This window comes from Amblyomma americanum, chromosome 3 (assembly GCF_052857255.1).
Source record: "Amblyomma americanum isolate KBUSLIRL-KWMA chromosome 3, ASM5285725v1, whole genome shotgun sequence".
In the NCBI taxonomy this organism is placed as follows: domain Eukaryota; kingdom Metazoa; phylum Arthropoda; class Arachnida; order Ixodida; family Ixodidae; genus Amblyomma; species Amblyomma americanum.
The window spans coordinates 50,340,592-50,359,729 of NC_135499.1; the positions used below are offsets into that span (position 1 = coordinate 50,340,592).

The 19,138-nt window shown below is 49.7% G+C and overlaps 1 protein-coding gene across 1 annotated transcript; it reads right to left on the reverse strand.

The window, feature by feature from the left end:
• Positions 1-662: 662 nt before the first annotated feature.
• Positions 663-18,689, reverse strand: LOC144123717 (uncharacterized). The gene is made up of 3 exons (XM_077656493.1): positions 18,381-18,689; positions 16,676-18,134; positions 663-757 (listed from the first exon to the last, which is right to left on the reverse strand). Exons 1-3 carry the CDS (start codon positions 18,528-18,530, stop codon positions 663-665), a joined length of 1,704 nt encoding a protein of 567 aa, XP_077512619.1. The 5' UTR covers positions 18,531-18,689.
• Between the last annotated feature and the right edge of the window lie 449 nt (positions 18,690-19,138).

Genomic DNA, 19,138 nt, shown 5'->3' on the forward strand with positions numbered 1-19,138 from the left:
CCAAGAGCATACCGGGGCACATACCATACTCCACATGGTCGACACCCCCTCCATCAGCGCCCTTACGGCCTTCTATGATGATTATGTGATATCCTCAGGAATCTATAAATAACATATAGTAAATTATAAACATCTTTCAATGCCTCTTTGCTCCGCTCTTCATCTCGACCTTCAATAAACCTCGATCACGTATGGTAATCTTAATCTGCCACCGAGTAATAATGTTTTTCAGTGAATGGTTGGTGGAATTTGCAGGAACAATAATTTAGAATGGTTTACCACCACAGATAAAACAGTCTCACGAAGCTTGTAAAACATTGAAAACATATTTTATGGCCCTTACTTCACCAATGTGATTGTTGTTTTCACTTTGTATCTGGTGCTGTGTTGGTTTGGTTAGTTTTATGTTAAATTATAATAAACTGCACATCTCCAACCAGAAACTAATTTTTAACCCAAAGTTTCGAAGCCGACTCGGCTCATCAGGGGTGACTGAGGGCAGTAGCTAGCGTCTTTAAGTATGGAGGGGAGGAGGGGGTCAAAGGAACGAAAGCTGTGATGCGAAAGGCGTGGGGGAGGGGAAGGAAGGGGGAAGCTGTGGTGCGAAAGGCGTGGGGGAGGGGGAGGAGGGGCCGGTTAAGGCTGCTAACCTTGGTTTCCTTTCATTTCTTTGTGAATTCCAGGTGTGTCTTGAACACCGAGATGCCGTGCAAGGTCTTGATGTACTTCTTGCAAGCTGCAGCTTCTAGCCCAAACTCTGCACGGATAGATTGAGAAGTGAACATTTTGACAGATTTGTCTGTCTTGTTGGGTTTGAAGACATAATAAACTGCACATCTTCAACCAAAAACTATAATTTTTAACCCAACGTTTCGAAGTCGACTCGGCTCCTTCATCAGGGGTGACTGAGGGCAGTGGCTAGCGTCTTTAAGTATGGAGGAAAGGAGGGGGTCAGAGGAACGAAAGCTGTGATGCGAAAGGTGGGGGGTTAAGGCTGTTAACCTTGGTTTCCTTGCATTTCTTGGTGAATTCCAGGTGTGTCTTGAACACCGAGATGCCTTGCATGGTCTTGATGTACTTCTTGGCAACCTGCATAGCTTCTAGCCCGAACTGTACTAAAACATGCAAACTATAATGTATTTCACTCGAACTCAATGCTGTGTTTTGATCTTTTTTGCTGGTAATATTGTACGTTTCATTTCACGCAAGGGCTGTGTCTTTGCCTAAATACATTTTTGTTTTTTAACACCACACTGCCTCTCCATGGCTATGGGTTCAAACAGTCTTTGATAATTTGTATGGCAAAAGTATAAAAATAAATGGAATGGGAAAAAAACGAAAACTCCGGCTCCGTAGCCAAGCGCCCTAACCACAGAGCCACCTCGGCTGGTCCATAGTGGTTCAAGTCGCTGTCGTGTCGTTATTTGAGGGTTGGCGCGTATACTTATAGTGTGCAGGGACAGGTGTACTGTCGCTGCACAGCTACTGATCGAGTTTCCTTAAAGGTTGCGTGCTGACGTGTTTGGCGGAGATCATGTGTTTTCCCGTGCCTCCTTAAACTCCTTATGCCAGCGGCCTTATCACAAAGGTCGCAGCACGACTAGCGGGGCCATTCGCCGGCGCACTTAGTAGTGGGCTTTGTGGGATGACGGATGTCACGAATGAATGAGGCGAGCGCGCCGGCACGTGTCGCATGCAGAAAGAGAGCGCTCAGCTTATTTCCGTCCGAAGTCCCTCTTCAAGTGCTGCCCTCTATTGTAAAGCCGTGCCATTGATTCTCACGCACTAAGAACGAGTTGAGCCTCAAGCGGTGCCACTATAGCGGCTCTGCCTTTCTTTGACTTAAAAATGATCTTTCGGGGAGGAAATCAACGGTCCTCGTGATCGATTACAGTCGATAGCTTTATCTGTCTGATGCCTTCACTGCTCTGCCATACCAGATTTGGTATATGACTCTTTTTCCAGGTGAAGGCACTTGAGGCTCTACATGAGGACGCATGGGCAGAGTGACGACGACGACTCTGCGGCTACGCCTCAGGAATCCATGGTCTTTGTTGACTATTACTGAGCCTGGAGCGATGTATTGACCGGCAACACCTCCGGAGCACTGGTTAACTTCTGGTAGTCACACGTCGCCTGTCTACATTAGATAGTGGGAGGACACGTAGGGAGTCCTACACTCGTCGCATTTCCTAAAACCGGCTCTGTGCTTTGCGCCGTATGTCGAAGTCTTGCTTCTGCCTTCGTCGGCTCTTACTGTCCTTTGTCCGCATAACTTGTTCAGTGGACTGCGGTTTCAGATTCTCTGGAGGTATCGGCAGACGGCTGCGCAGTCGCCTTTCCATCAAGAGACCAGCTGGGCTCAAGCCATGTTCCAAGTGTCGTTCTGTAGCTATATAGAGACAGCTAGGAATCATCTGACTTCTCCAGGATCGCCGCTAGGGGCCCGAGTGAGCGGACGCATCTCGCATCGACTCCGCCAATTTCTGGCTCCTGTGCCCCGCTAAATCTTCCCAAGGACCCACCAAGACCCTCAACGGATCCAGGAAGGTACACGGGCCCTAACCGTTATCATCTTTTGGATGTGCCCGATGATTCACAAGAACTGACAAGTGAAACCATCTCCGGCTACTGTGCCGCTGCGCTAAGCCTCGCCTCATCGAGGCGAGCCTCGCCGGCGCGCTGCGTTCCTCACTCACCGGCAGCGCACCTACCCCCCACAGCCATGGAGGTGCAAGCGCAGAGGGAAGACCTTCATCCCAGTGAGTGGACCCCGATACTCCGCGCGTACAAGGGTAAAATCTCCAGCGCGGAAACGCTGGCCATATCCCATCAAGCAGCGTCTGTTCCATCTAAGCCTACGGCGTCCGCTACCCCTGCGACTTTCAAGCCTACATGCAGGCCTCAACAAGAACAGCTGCGCGCGACGCACGCAGTCGCACACCGAAGCAAACAACTTGCTTCACTCCCTCCCGGCACTATACGGGTCGTTTACCGACCAAGAGGAGGCCTCGCTTTGAAAAGCATCATGCCGCAGCCACTCCTGCAAGCCCTGCAAGTCAGCGCTGCTGGCCGTGACCTCGGGGATATTCACCTGAGGATCCACCCTACGAATAACACCTTCACGGTCGCTACCCCGCACGAGACAACCGCCCTTCACCTCGTCCAGCCCAGGGAAGTGGTCCTCCAAGAGACCGCTTACCCTGTCGCAGCCTACATTGCACCGCCGGCGGCTGCGGTGCGTGGAGTCATCTCGCAAGCCTAGTGGGAGGTGACGCCGGAGCAGATGCTACGGGACCTCCAGACCCGTAACCCGTATGCTGATATCATTGCAGCCCGCAGAATGGGTAGGACTCATTCCGTACTGATCACCTTTGCGCACGGACCAGTCCCCCATACCATACGCTACATGAGTGTAGTGTACAGATGCACGCCGTACAAGGGAAGTCCAGACGCGTGCACGAACTGTCGTCGGCCGGGCCATAGGTATGACGTGTGCCCGCACCCCAACACTGGTCTCTGTCCGCGGTGCGGAGAAAAGCATGAACCGCAAGGTGTGCCCTGCTGCATCCCGACCTACATTCTCTGTGGAGGCCAGCACCTCACGGGCACCGGCTCGTGCATGGCTAGAAATCGCACCGCCCAACCACGCAACCCATCGCCCCAGAAGGCAATGCCCCCTAACAAGGATGACATTCCTCCGCTGCAAACGAACAAGAACGACTTTCCTCCGCTGAAAACGACCCTTCCGTCTACTGCGACATGGGCCTCCAAGGCTGCCGGGATAACATCAGGACCTCCCAGGACCCGGACGTGAAGGCTCTGCGAGAGGAGGTAAAGCAGCTCAGGGCAGCTCTCTCTACCGCCACCTCTGCTGTACCTCCTCATCCACCACCCCTCCCCTTCACCCGCCCAACCTCCTCCTAAAAAAAAGAAGGCGTGATGACAGCCCACTCGAACCAATGGACCTAGACGGCAAATTTCAGGCCTTCGCCCAAAACTTGGAAGCCAGGCTCACAGAGCGCATTACTGCGCAGCTCACTGCACAGTGCCAGCTTATGATTGAATCTACCATTACCCGTCTAATGGATAGTGTCATACGTAGCATCATGACCAAGATAGAGGAGCGCTTAACTGGCCTCACTCCTGGACTCTCAAAGGACTATCCTCCCACAGTCCCACTCTCCACATTCCTCCTTCCACTCACTACCCAACAACATGGCTCCTCCAACGGGCCTTAATTCTTTACGGATTATTCAGTGGAATTGCAGGGGCTTTCGGCGAAAGCGCGATCCTCTGCAGGAAATTATCGCAAGTTCGTCATCCCCACCAGACATTATCGCCATTCAGGACGCTAGTGTTTGCAGGCAGCTGCCAGGATACGCTTTTATCTCCTCAGACCCCACTGATCTTCCTCGGGTGGTCACATATGTCAGTAAATCTTTGCATTACGTGGAGCACGTAATTACCTCCCCTATCGCTAACAGCCTTATTGAAGTCTTACCGCCCATCCCTGCAAAATCAACCCTGTTATTTCTTTACTGCTACCTTCTCCCACGTCAGCCAATTACCTTACTCCCCTCACTTCTCAAATCCGCAACCCAGTTGGCTGGATCAAACCACCTACTTATTGCCGGAGATTTTAATTGCGCTCACGTGGACTGGGGCTATCGGCGCACCAACCACAGAGGCATAGTTTTATACAATGAGACGCTGGCGCTCCACCTGACCATCTTTAATGATTTCAGCTTACCTACGCGGATTGGTAACAGTGCTACTGCCGATACTAGCCCAGACCTCACGTTTGGTAGAAACTTGGACCACCTGCAGTAGAGAAGAATGCTTTCCACACTAGGCAGCGATCATCACCTAATTCGAATAACGCTAACCTATCGCCGATCTCAGCGTAAATTTACCGTTAAGCACACTAAGTGGGGCGCGCTCCGCAAATTTAGACAATCGCAGCCAACACATGCCCCCTTCGACCTTGACACCTGGATTATTCAGTTGCAAAAAGACATTCGCCAACACAGTCAAACGCTCGACTCTACCCCGGACACCCCTGTTATTGACAGCAAGCTCGCCCACTTCCTCCAAGCACAGAACAACATAACGCAAAGGTGGAAGACTCAGAAGCACAACAGGAGACTAAAACTCAAACTTGCCCAGATTCAATCCCAAATAGTACAATGTAGTGCCACTCTTTGCAAAGCTAACCGGGCTCAAGTTTGTGACGGTCTCCGCGGCAATATCTCCACAACCCGCGCTTGGCATCTGTTACGGCACATGCTAGACCCCACGCAATCCAAATCCCAGACGCGCCTTAGCATTCTCCGCCTCGCTCACAACCATCGACAGGACACCGACGCCTTCCTCGCCAAGGTGAAATGCACCTATAACACCCCCGGTCTCCCTTGCAAGTATCCTGATTATGTGAGCCCACGCCAGCCCGAGCTTGACGCCCTTATTACAGAATCAGAATTTCGCGCCGCCATATTGAAATTACGGAATACCGCTCCCGGAGATGATCAAATTACCAATGCAGCTATTAGAAATCTTGACGATACTTTTATCTCTGACTTAGTCAACTACTTTAACGAATGTTGGGAGGCAGGTACGCTCCCTGCCTTGTGGAAGCATGGAAAAATTATTTTTATTCCAAAACACCACAAGCCTATCACCCTAGAAAACATCCGCCCCATTTCTCTTACATCCTGTCTAGGCAAGGTCTTCGAGCACATATTTCTTGCTCGCCTAACAACGTACATGGAAGACAACCACCTTTTCCCCCACAGTATGCTCGGCTTTCATGCGCATCTATCTGCGCAGGACAACCTACTTCAAATTACGCATGACGTGCTTTATGATACCATCCCCCACCACACTAAGGCTATCCTGGCAGTTGACCTCACCAAGGCATTTGACAGAATTCGACACGATGCCATCTGACGGGAACTGCAGGCTCTACAGGTAGGCCCTAATACCTACAACTACACTCGCGCGTTTCTCTCGGGCCGCACTGCTTCCCTGCACAAAGATCAGATTACCACATCCCCTTATACACTCGGAGAGCTCGGAACCCTTCAAGGGGCGGTCCTTTCTCCCCTTTTCTTTAGCGTTGCTCTCATCCCCCTAGCTAACAAACTGGCTCTAATCCCACACCTAAAGCATACCCTGTACACTGATGATATTACCACATGGACCACTCATGGCTATGACGGGGAAATTCAGGACACTCTCCAGTTAGCAGCAGACACCATCTCCTCTCACGTGTCAACCATCGCACTCCAATGTTCCCCATCTAAGTCCGCGCTCTTCCTAATTAGGCCAAAATCTGGTGCTAACTCGCCCATTCAAATCAATTTAAAAGGACCCCCTATCCCCATCACACCCGCCGTCCGCATCCTTGGCCTCCGCTTGCAGGATTCTGGACGAAATGAACATACCCTTAAAAGACTCAAGGCCACCACGCGATCGGTTTTGCACCTTCTACGCCGAGTGCCCTCCCTTAACAAGGGTTTAGACGAAGCGCACAACATGAAAGTAGTGCACGCATTTATGCTTAGCCGCATTCTATACGCAACCCAATATCTAAAATTGATCCGCACGGAAACCGATCGCGTGAACGGAATGAACCGCCTTGCGACTAAAGCAGCCCTAAACCTACCTCGTAGCGCTAGCACAGCCAAACTTCTTGCACTAGGCATGCATAACACCATTCAGGAACTAGTTGACGCGCACCTTCAGACACAGTACCTTAGACTTGCCACGAGCGCCACTGGTTGCCATATACTCTCTTCCCTTCGCATCAACATACCCGCTAACCAGTCAACCCTTATAGCCATCCCTCGACACATCCATACACCTCTCGTTGTGAAACCCCTTCCTCGAAACGTCCATCCCCAATATCACATCCCTCGCCGCGTAGCTCGCGCTAATGCCCTCCATAAGTATTCTGGGCAAGCCAACGAAGCCGCTTGGGTAGACGCCGCATGTACAGCGCATGAAGCGGTATCAGTTGCCTACAATCCAAACCTACCTCACCCCCTAACTCACCGTCTTCCCTCGAGCTCTACGCCTGAGGAGGCAGAGGAGACCGCCATCGCCCTAGCCATTGCGCATTCGGACGCCCAATACATCTTCAGCGGCTCCAAAATGGCTCTGTCCAACTTTTCCCGGGGCAGGATTCACGCCCCTGCCTGGCCATTGTTGAACAACCCTACCCAAAATTTACCGCGCAGGGTACAGCTTTAGTGGGTGCCGGCATACTCTGGGAACCCTGGAAACGAGGCTGCCGATAAATTGGCCCGAGGTTTGATATGCCGGTCTCAGGACAGTCTCGATCCAGGATTCTCGAGGGAGCGGGCGCACACCTTTGCGGAGCTCATGCAAATACCCCGTTTGGACTGTCGGACTTACCGTCCTCCCCACCCCTCTCTTACGCACTCCCAACAGATCCTCTTCAGACGCCTCCAGACGCGCTATCTGTCATTCCCTCAGCTTTTATCCCACTATTGCGGCACATCCCCTGCATGCTCCCTATGCGGTGACCCCCACGCCACACTCTCCCATATCCTTTTCGGCTGCCCTGCTGACTCTACCCAGCGGGGACAGCACGCCGTCTCGAGTTGGGAGGACTGGGAGGTCCCGCTCATGTCTGCAGACCCGACATCGCAGCTTGCTGCAGTGACTCGGGCTGCCGACGTCATGTCCCGGCATGACCTACTTGATGCAGTGCGGGACCGCGCTGTGGCCCAGGGACCCAGCTGGGTCTAAAAATCACTTTCTCAATAAAGTTTTTCTGTCTGTCTGTCTGTCTGACTTCTCCAGATGGTTTTTCATTCTCCTTACCTTCCTTTCTGCTTCCCAGTTGTTTTGAGGGTAATGATCGAGGGCTGCTGGCAACGTGACGGAATCCGTAAAGGGCAGTATGCCTAAAATTCTACTGCAAAGAGGTGAATACCGTTGTATGTGATTAGAGTTACTGGCACTCCATGACAAGTAAAGGTGTACTCTTCATCCTTTCAATTACTGCCTTCGACAATGTTGATCCCGACAACAAAGCCACTTCCGAATATCTAAACCGGTAATTCGCGACCAAGGGCCTTGCCTCTCAACATGCGAAGGTGCAGCTCAAACTTTTTGCCAGGGACGCTCAGGTGTTTCGCGTATGTAAAATTGGTACTTCGAGCTGAATTCTGTGCATGGCATTGCCACAAACCTGTGCCTTTACGGCATACAGGCGAGGGATCCCCTTGACGGTCACCGTCCTTCAAACGAAATTTATCCACACAGTTAAAGTTAGGCCGGTCAACCCGTGAGGCAAGTGTGTTGGTGTTGGAAGTTCGAATTTGAAGAAACACCTAGCTCCAATAGGCTGTTAATGGCTCATCTCCAACCTGTGCAACAGATGGTTTTCGAAGCTCAGCGCATATATAGAGACGCCGTAACGTGATCTCTAAACCATCAGAGGAAGCTTGTGACAGGCATGCTAGCCACGTTTAATTGGCTACAATTTCATCAACAACACCTCTAATTCGTGGCTACCAAACTTATTTTCGAGCTCGCAGACAAATATGTACAATTCCTTGACGCCTTTCATAAATTTTGGTCAAAACTTCTTGTTGAAGACTTCGGAATCACCAGCCCAAGGTCCTTCAAAAGAAGTTTGGTTCATACTGTTATCAATATTCACTCCGGGCTAGGAGAGGCGCAAGTTTTACGGGACCCGCTGCTTTTCCGGTCAGCCTGTTTTGCAGTATTGCACGAGCGCAGTGCATTCTGTGTACCGCTCTGCTCGAATCTCTTCAATAAACTTTTTGATGCGGGCAACGCACACAAAGCCCCAGCGACCAAGGGATCGAGTCACTTCTTCGGCCAGAAGTCCACGCGGGCCCGTTGCTTCACAATGCGCGCGGGAATGCTGTTCCTGGGAAAATGTTCAACCGTGAAGGAGTACTGTCCCATCGAGCGAACGCAGAAACGTTGCACCTGCGATGGCAGCTCGTCTAGGTTGTGCTTCCCTAGCAGAAACGTCAAAGGCTTGTGCTAAGTTTGTAAGAGAAGTATAAGCCCCTGGCAAGACCATCACAAACACACATAGGAAGGAACGGGCTCAAATCGATAGGCATAAAACCGGAAGTATCCAGCAGAAACAAAAAAAAACATGCCACGAGAAATGCCGTAAAAAATAAAGGTAGCATCAATACCTAGAAATATGCGTCCAGGACACCACATAGAGAACAGGAAAGCCAGGGCCAAACACCTTTAAAAAGTGTTTGAGTACACATATAGATACGGAACAATCCGGGTACGAAGGGAGAAATTTGGAGACAGTAATCTCGGACAAGGAGCTAAACGCCAGAGCAAGTGGCACAATTCGGGAAACTGACACACACACAAAAAGCAGAGGAAATTGCAATAGATATTGCCGTGATGGCAAACAGTACCTACCAAAAGCTAATAATCATAATGATTAACATCTCACCTTGTAGAAATTACATGAAAGGAGAATCCCAACTACAGCAATAGATAACCTGCCGTAAGCAACAGACCAGATGACAGAAACAATAATTATATGGACTCCTGGACACGACACGCTGCGAATCAACAATGGCGCACACACCGCCGCCCTAGCATTGGCAGGCCGGGCAATGCGAAAGGGACACTCAAATGAAAGTCAGGGGCTTTATATTGCAGTATTACAGGTTAGCCAGAAGAAATCACCCAGAACCAGATAAGTCGCTGACGAAAGAAGACGCAATGAGACCCTTGCAGGAAAACGCCGACCCACACCTTTGTTTAATGCACAAGGTATACATAAACGTTATATCAGGACACATACCCATTCTGAAGGGAACCCCAAAGCTTATATCACACAGCTGGGACGTGTCAAATAAATATAGAAATACCGAAAATATCAAAGCCAACACATCAGCAGTGGGAGGAAGCGATATCCAGCTCAAACGTCGAAGACCCGAGGTGCCTGGTCATCAGAGCCCGAGCAGCAGCAGCCTCCAATGCAGTCTAGGACGGAGGACTGCACTAACGCTCCGCCATCTTAACGAGGGGATCGCGATCGGATCTGGCCGTTTCGAGGCCATTGGTAACAATAGAGGTTTCTCGCACAGCTTTCGCCTTCAGCGTTTTATCAAGTGCCACGTGACACTCCTGGTAACACGGGGCATACTACGTCCGCCGCTATGAAAGGCCGTAGCGCTGGCGAACACGTTCAATGTCAATTCCCTAAGTTACACGCAGCCGCCGCCGTAGATCAGAGGATAGAGCACCGGACTAGAAGTTCGGAGGTGGTGAGTCCGGATCCCACCGACGGCATGCGGCGTTTTAATTAGCTGTAGCCTAAGGAGCTCGTCCTGATGAACACACGGCATCGGCCCTCACTCTGTCAATACGAAATATCCTGGAAGTTTCAAACGGAAAAATAGCTTAGCCGGCATTGGATTCCAGCCGAGGGCCTCTGCGTTCCAGGCGTGATAGGCCACGAAGGGTCGTTGTTCAAGCGCGTTAGAGGGGCACCTCAGTAACGTGTGTTGGGGATGAACACTGACGTTGCAGTAATTAAAAAATACAGCAGAGCATAAATATGTTAATTAAATGTCAGAAATTGTGCACAATCAAAAGGCGGTGTTATGGTGCTTCATCGTACTGAAATAAATAGTGTATATACGAGTATGGTGGCACAGTATGTCTTGCAGTGGCGATTAATTGATAATCGGTATATATCTGTAATTGTGATTGTAATCATGCAATGACCGTGATCGGTAATCTGATTGTGTATTGGTATTCGGTGAGTAATGAGAGAAAAAATAAATGATAAGAAATGAGGAAAAGACGCTATCGCGTCTACTTTCAAGGCGAAGCTTAATCGTTCTTCTAATTTTTTTCAGTTAGTTTCTAATAAATTATCTTTGAGCCATAGAAAACTGCAATTAAAAAAGGAAATATTCCTACTGCTTTCCTTGATTTGGGTGACTCTTGGATTCCTTCATTGTGCATCTGAATTTTTAGTCCAAATAAAAACACTACCACCACTCTACCATGCATATGGCGTCTCTTCCCTATTTTCACTGTCTCTCTCATCGATCCCTTGCCTCACAGCCTGGTAGAGCTAGGTGTCGACCGAGTCAGGCAGTTACTGGCCTTTGAATTCCGCATAACCAATTTATATCACACTAGCGGGAAGCTTTCCGCAGCGGCGCTGTAACCCCTCAGCTCCGGAGAGCGAGGTCAGTGCTGCGCTTTTTCGCTGCACTAGCTGCAGTCACGGGGCACCACAGGCGATATGTTCTACAGAGTGTTCTGTCTGTCCGGGTTGTAAAAAATTCCCCTGCGCAAACCACTGGTCTATTTCGGCTGAATTAATCACTGACCACAGGGTAGCTTATGGTAGTCTGCGTGTTTCGGCAAATACCATAATATCGGAACTTGCCTGGACTGCCCGGAATCTATGAAAAACTCAAGTGTCATCTGCGCGCAGAATTTTCATCAAGAGGGGGATAGCCGCTTTGAGAGGCTGCGCCATCTGTGGCGAACTGCTAGGCAGCTCCAATATCCCTGCTCGGAGCTTGGGGTAGGACTCGCAGTACCCCAGATGGCGCAGCCTGTCAAATCTGTTGCTCCGCTCGCCTAACGAAAACCCTCCGCGCAGACGACAGCAGTTTTTCGCCGGTTCCTGACAATTCAAGCAAGTTGCGATGATTAAACTATTTGATGAAAAACGCATGCAGACTATCATAATGATGCTACCCTATGGTCTGTACTTGAGCCCAAACATCAGAACCTTGCGAAGGAGAATATTTTAAGGCCCAGACATATAAATACGGAACGCCATATATACGCATGTTCCTCACCGTCCGCGAGTGCGCAGAGACTGCCGCTGGCGCAGCAGGCGTCCCTGCGTCACGAGAGCTGTCGCCTCCCATTGACTATAATCTCTGTGACATGCAGGACGGGAAAATTAATTCACTGACAGATAATTTTGCGGGACTGGAAACCTATCGCTCTGTGGGAGAAAAGCCGGCAATTGCGAGAAGCGACACCCCAGACGGTGTGGCACTTCAATTCACCACTGCCCGTTTCAAAGGGGGCGCTCCTACCTTCCATCCATCCAGGAGGCGCAGGAATGCCGCGGGAGGTAGAGGTTTGTATTTGCGCATGGAATATGGATTCAGCCATAACAATACGACTATTTTCGGGACAAACCTCGAAGAAATACTGGGAAAGTTCTCATGCAAGCCGAACGCGTGCGTTAAATTTATCGAAATGAAAAACGCAATATTCAGATATGTATAAGTTAATCTGCGACCAATATAGACCCCATACACCACGTTGCACGACGAACGGCTCGAGCCAAGCAAATACAACGTAAGGTCATACGTCGCAAACATTCTTTACACTGACGCAAGGTCGGGCGGCTGCGGTAACAACCGTTACAAAGAACCTCGGGGAGGAGATAGCCGGCGCCATGGTCCAAAGCCGAAACAGCATAGTGGATGCTGAGCAAGTCGCAGTCGTGCTTGCCATCAAGCACTCTCACACCACCGAGCAAATGACTACAGTCATGAGTGACTCGCAGCAAGCCTGCAAGGTGTACCTCAATGGGAACTCTGCCAAAGCGGCCGCCCACATGATGAGGAATCTCACTCCTGGCACGCACACCTGGCACAGTATTCTAGAAGTGGATCCCAGCCCAGGAAGGCATAGAGGGCAATGAGGTGGCTGACAGATAGCTCGAGGTCATATATATTCCGAGCTCCGTCGCAGTCCACCTCCGAACCTTCGTCTCCGCTAGCATACGGCTAAATCACACTATCACCGACTTAGCCGCAGGAAATACGCAGCCTCCCACAAAGACCTCAATCCTTGGGAAGCCACGTACAGTATGGCGAAACATGCAAGCCCGCACACTACCAAACCCAGCTTGACACAATCCCGCGCAATACCCAATAAAGGTATGCCCGGCCTGCGGAGAGATTTCCGACGAATCCTCCACATGGTTTAGAACTGACCCGAGCAACGTAAAGCGTACAGTTTACAGGAACTCAGCCATGAGAAACGGGCAGAACTTTGAGCCACATGTTCCGAACTGAATTCACGGTGCTCTCTCGTTCTACGCACGACATCATCCTGGGTGTTGACTTTTTACAGCACTGCGGGGCAACTCTCGACTTCATGAAACTCCAGTCTTCTGTCCGCCCTCATCGAAGACTCGCCGCGGGATACCAAAGCGTTTTCAGTCTCCGAACATACCGTTGTTCCTGCAATGTCCGGCTTCTTCATCCCTGTTGTCTCCTCGAGCGCTGTCTGCACTGCCTTCGACAAGCATAACCCGCTTGCCTTGCTTGGGCGAAGAAGCGTGTGCTGGTGCCCCGCAGCGTCGTTCGAGTGAATGAGAGTCAGGCCATGCTTTGGACTGTTAATCATCCTAACGAACCTGCCGTATTACTGCGTGGTTTGAAACTAGCCGGCTTTGAAGAACACCTCTCTGTGCCTGTCACCGCGCTTCAGTGACAGCGTTGCTCGTCAAGCTAGACGTTGCGACCTGACCGACTCTTAACTCCTGGCCATAATCAACAAATTCCTGTCCACCAAAGACCGTCGGATATTGATGGAAGTTCTTTTAAAGCATGTGGACATGTTCGACTTCGCTAGAGATCAACCGCCACCGATTCCACCTTCTCGAACCCACCACATGGATCAATTAATACCGGATCTGCTCATCCAATTCGACAGATGCCTTACCGCGTCTCGCCCTCAGAACGCCAGGTAATTAATGAACAGGTCCGTGACCTGTTGCAACAAGGAATTATTCAGGAATCATAAAGCTAGTGGGCTGCCCCTCGGATCCTAGTGAAAAACAAAGATGGCACGTGGCGATTTTGTGTCCACTACAGCCGCCTCAACACTGTCACAAAGAAGGATGTTTACTCGCTCCCGCACGTTGATGCCATGCATTGACTGCCTCCATTCAGCTTCCTACTTTTCTTCTTTCCTCTTTTGATTTACAGTCCGGATACTGGCAGATCCCGACACACCCGAAAGGCAAAGAGAAGATGCGTTCGTAACTCCAGACGGGTTGTATGAAATTAATGTAATGCCATTCGGCCTATGCAACGCTCCTGCCATCTTTAAAAGATTCATGGATACTCTTTTGCGTGGACCGAAGTGGCAAGTTCGCATGTGTTATTTGGATGATGTCATTTTCGGGAAGACCTTTGATGAACATAACAGCCACGAAGCCGTACATGTCTTTGACTACGTAGAAAGAGCATGTCTCGTGTTGAACTCTAAGCTTAAACTGCCACTGCAGGGAGCGCCAAATCGTTTTGCTTGACCATCTGGTTGGCAAGGATGGCGTCAGACCCGACCCACAGAAGACTGAAGCTGTCTACTGCGTCAAAGAGCCCAAGTCTTTGAAAGAACTCGATCAGGAGTTTCTAAATTGGGAGTGCTCTTACTTTCACCGCTTCATCCCCAAGTTTGCTGACAGCCTACCCGCTCACGTCTCTTGCAAAAAGACATTCCTTTCAAGTGAACTGCCGAATGTGATTCTGCGTTTCGCCAGCTCAAGTACAGTGAAGCTCGTTAATTCGAACCTCGATAATTCGAATTTTCGGATAATTCGAACTACTCTACTTGGTCTGGCCAAGCTCCATACAGATCTGTGTATAATAAAGCCCGTACGTTAATTCGAGAGCGAGTCGGTTCCGCTACGGATAATTCGAACTACGTGCCGCTCCCTCTGGGCGGCTTAACACACAGCACGTGGCCAAAAAAAAAGCGCCTCCGCGTACTTAGAGGCTGCGCACGTGCTAAACGGGGACAGAAGATGGAACCAGATGAAACCGCGGAAGAGTGGGTAAAGCCTAACAGGCGCCATGACCCTCTGCTCCGAGCAGCCTCCGAAACCCGGAACTACCGTATTTACTCGCGTAATGAACCCGCCCCCCACTTTTGTCGGCCAGAATTTAATGTTACGCGAAGCATACTAGCCGCACAACCGACCTATTCCTTGCTGCGCCGCGCGCGGCCGCGTAGCTACCACTTGACCTACATCGGCGCACCACGTGATATGACGTCACAACAGCTGTGAAAGCTGGGGCTCAACCAACACCCTCTGGACTATTCAAGGCCCTTTCATGGGGACCGTGACGTCACGCCAGTGGTCCCCGGCACCCCGGCCGCTGCTTTCGGTCGCTTGTCGTTCGCGTTGAATCTGTCGTGGCTGCTTGTTAGAATGACACCCAGGTGCGCGTCTGTTGCAAGGTTTTTGCATTCGGTAATTATTTAGCGAGTTTGACTAATGCACTCGGGTATTTTTTTTTCGCTCCATTGAGGCATGCACCGCAACGATCTAAGGCGGCTTTTTAGACTTGTTAACAGCGTTCTGAAAAAGTCGCAAATGCATTTGTACAAATGGGTTTATTGACAGGAAGGGTTGGAAGCGACCTATTTCATTTCTTGCTTAACGTCTTCATTTTTCTGTCCGCAGCTTTTTTTTGCGCGGCACTTTGAATTTGATCATTTCGCATTCTGCAAAAGTTGTTCAAAGCAACGTTTGTTGCGGCACGCACTACATGCCGCACGAGTGTCTCTGGTGTGTGACCATTCTCGCAGGTTTCCAAGGCAACATCTCGCAGAAATGAAATGGCAGTGGAGCTAACAATTGCATGTTGGTTGCTAGATGCAAGGAATGCGTTTCCATTTTCGCCCGTGGTGAGCTTTTCAACAACAAGCGTCGTAACCAGCACCATGTGCACAGTGCATGGCTGTGGGAACTTCAACCCGCCTCTGGAGAGGTTTGCAATCATTTTGCAAGATTCAACTTCTATATTCATATCTTCCAGAATGAGTGCGCTGCGGCAAAATGCACAGGGAAGTTTCTTTAGGGCTGCATAGGCACAGTAGCCAGCTATGTAGGTAACAACTTCCATGTCATGCTTTGGGCTTGAGATTTCTTCCTCGGAAATCAACACTGAAAAGTTGTGCGGTGGCATTTCTTCGTCGCTCTCGCTGTTGTTGTCTGGCTCGGGAAGCATCAGCAGCTTTTGTAATCGAATTTTCTTTTCGGACTCCAAAAGCTGCCGCACAGAAACATGGTACTGCGCCCCAGCAAGCTGCCGGTAGCGACCGAAACGGTCTTCAAGGGTGTCCGTTTGGAACTTTCCTAGCAGAACATACTTCAATTTTAGTTCCTCTAGGCAGTACCGCGAAAGCTCAATAAGCGAGTAGCACGTCAGTCTCAAAGCAGAGTGGGTTTCTTTTGTCATGCAGCCACTGGTCATATTAACACTGCGCCAAGCGTCCAGCCAGTCTACGATACCATTCAAGAATATTATCTGTTGATCAGAGATTGAACTGATTGGATATTGAAGGGGGTCATTCAGACGGCGACCTTTGGAAGGTATCTTTACGTTCACTATTTTCCACCATGTTGCTATGATGTTAATGAAGAGAGCTGTTGAGCTGGAATTCATAATTTTCAGAGCCTCGCCCCGCATTTCAAGTGCGTTTGAGACAACTGGGTTAATGACGTCTAACGCCAACTTTACATTCTGTCTCTCCATGGGAGTTGGATAAACGGCTTTGGAATTTAACTTGTAGCCGAGCTTTAGAAGCGATGTCTTTTCCAATGCATATAGCTGCCACACGGCACCAAATGATGCAGCTTTCATTCTGGGAGGCCCATCGGGCAGTACTCCAGAAAGACTCATTTCAGGAAAGTATAAACATGTTCCTTGGTTCTTCTGATTTATCCAATTGTTCCGGATGCATTTAAGTACGTGCACAGTGTCAACGACATAAAAAAGGGGGCGGCTTTTGTCGGCTGGGTGGGGATACACAATGCTTACTTCTCGGTTCTCAGAGAAAAGCGACATCATCTTTCGATTTAGTGAGTTGTTGTCGGTGATTACAGCTATCACCTTAAGGCCCAATGATTCCATTTCTAATATTATCCTCTTGCAATAATCATGCAGGATTTCAGAGTTCATTTTAGCCACTGGAAGAATATGAATAACGTCCTTGTTAGCTGACAGGAGCGACTGTATCATGAAAACGTGGGCAGTTGTGGCTGCTTCTTGTGAATTCGCTGACGATCCTACTATGCTGCCTCCTTTATAATCAAAGTATGGCTTGATGTGGATTTCATCAATCATTAGAGTCACTGTCTTTTCGTGCGACTCCATGAACTTCACTCTTTCGCGGATGTAGGACAGAAAGTGGGCTTCGTTTTGTTCTTTCATTGGGTCACCTCCATGTTTCGAGCAAACGCGGCGCAAAGTAGAAGGATGAGGCAATGTCAACATTGACGCTGATCTCGCGAAGTTATAAGCATGGGGAGAAATTGAGTGCAGAATGCTGGAAAAAACTAAAGTATCAGCACTGTAGCGACGAATGGGTCCAGCGAGAGTGAGAGTGATTTGCTCATGTAGCAACCGAATCAAGGCACTTAGTTCTTTCGTTGCGTCACTCTCTTCGGTTAGTTCATTCAGCAAGGAGCCGATATGCTGCAACACTGTCGTAGTTTTAGATGCAGTAGTTTCTTCTGATGTTTCAGTCATGTGCTTTTCTAGCTGCTCAAGCAGTACCGACAACGTACTAGTGTCACGCACGGCTTCTGGAATTGCCCCTCCACAGGGTAAGGAATTCAGCTTGATCATGCCTGCTGACACTGAAAGTGAGAGGTCAGCAAATACGGTGACGGAAAATCTAACATGTGGTGAAGGATTTTCCTCGATGCGTAGAAACATCACACAGCGACTGTTGACACTGATGGTCCAGAAATCACTGTTGCCAATACCAGAAAGTTTGTGTTTGAGGTCTTGAAATGATGCTATCGCAATTCTTTGCTCTTCGTCTTTCTTTGTCTCCATCGAGCTCTTGATGGCTTTGCCCAAGGCCTCGTCTTCCATTCGAGCTCTTTTCGAGGCTGGAGATTCGCGTCGAGTGTGGTTCGTGCTCAAGTAAGCAGGGCAGTTCGGAAAAATAGATGGTACTGCATCGGACACTAGATGAACCCTCTCAATCTCAACTGTCAGAGTCTTTCCTGATGCTGCATCGAAGTGTGATAGCTTCCTGATGAGGTCATTCTCTTGAAAGTGAAGTTCACAAACCTGCGCAATGTATGAAAAATATGTAGTCGCTTATTGTCGGTATATGGACACACTATTTCATAATTAGCCTAGTATTAAGCAGTTCAGCTCAGTACTGCATATTTCTGTTCATTATTCTTGCCCTGCCCTAGCCAAATTGCAATAAAACTACCAGTATTTTCTCATCAAACATTATTTAAGATTTTTCTGACCTATTGATCGAGCACGCGGGACATGCAGGATACGGCATAAACTTCAGTTACTCACCTTAGAATGTACGCTGGGTGTGAAATCCTTCCGTGGGATGGCTCTAATCCACGACTCTCTTCGACTTGCATCCTTGGGAAACGCGAAAACACGCACCTTGGGACCAGTGTCATAGCTTCCGCGACATCCAGGGACACAACACCGCCCCATGTTGCGCCACGTGAAGCGTTTGCGTCTGCTTAACGCCACATTCTTGTTTCAAGCACTGGTGATGCTGTCACACTTCAATATTTTGCACGTACACATACACACACACACACAAATGCATGCACACGAATGCAAGCACCCTTGAGCACGGCAAAAATCCCCCCGAAAATAACGTCAGCGAAGAGCGATGCAGCACCAAACCTAACCGACAGAGTAGACAGGGACGACTGAAAAGCTTGGACTTGCTCAAAAAAATTTTTTTTTTTTTTGGCTGGAACCTGTCGCTCCGGAATGTTCGGAATGTGCGGGGGCGCTCGTCGAAGACGGTGTTGGCCAACACCTTCTCGACTGTGTTGGCCCGTCGGAGAACAGGACCACTAGCGTGACGTAGACTGCCGGGGAGAGGAGGACGTGAGCAGGCCTTGTAAAGTCGAGAAGGTGTTGGCTCAACTCGTGCGCTCGCTTGCGGACGCGCAGCCTCCGCCGGCGGCCTAACTCCCGCTCCTACCGCTAGGAGATACTGACGTCACGCAATTGTATAAAAGGCGACGCACTCGTTGAGTCAACAGTTGAGCAGCGAGATGTCGGCCAGGGTGAGGGCGGCTCGCCAG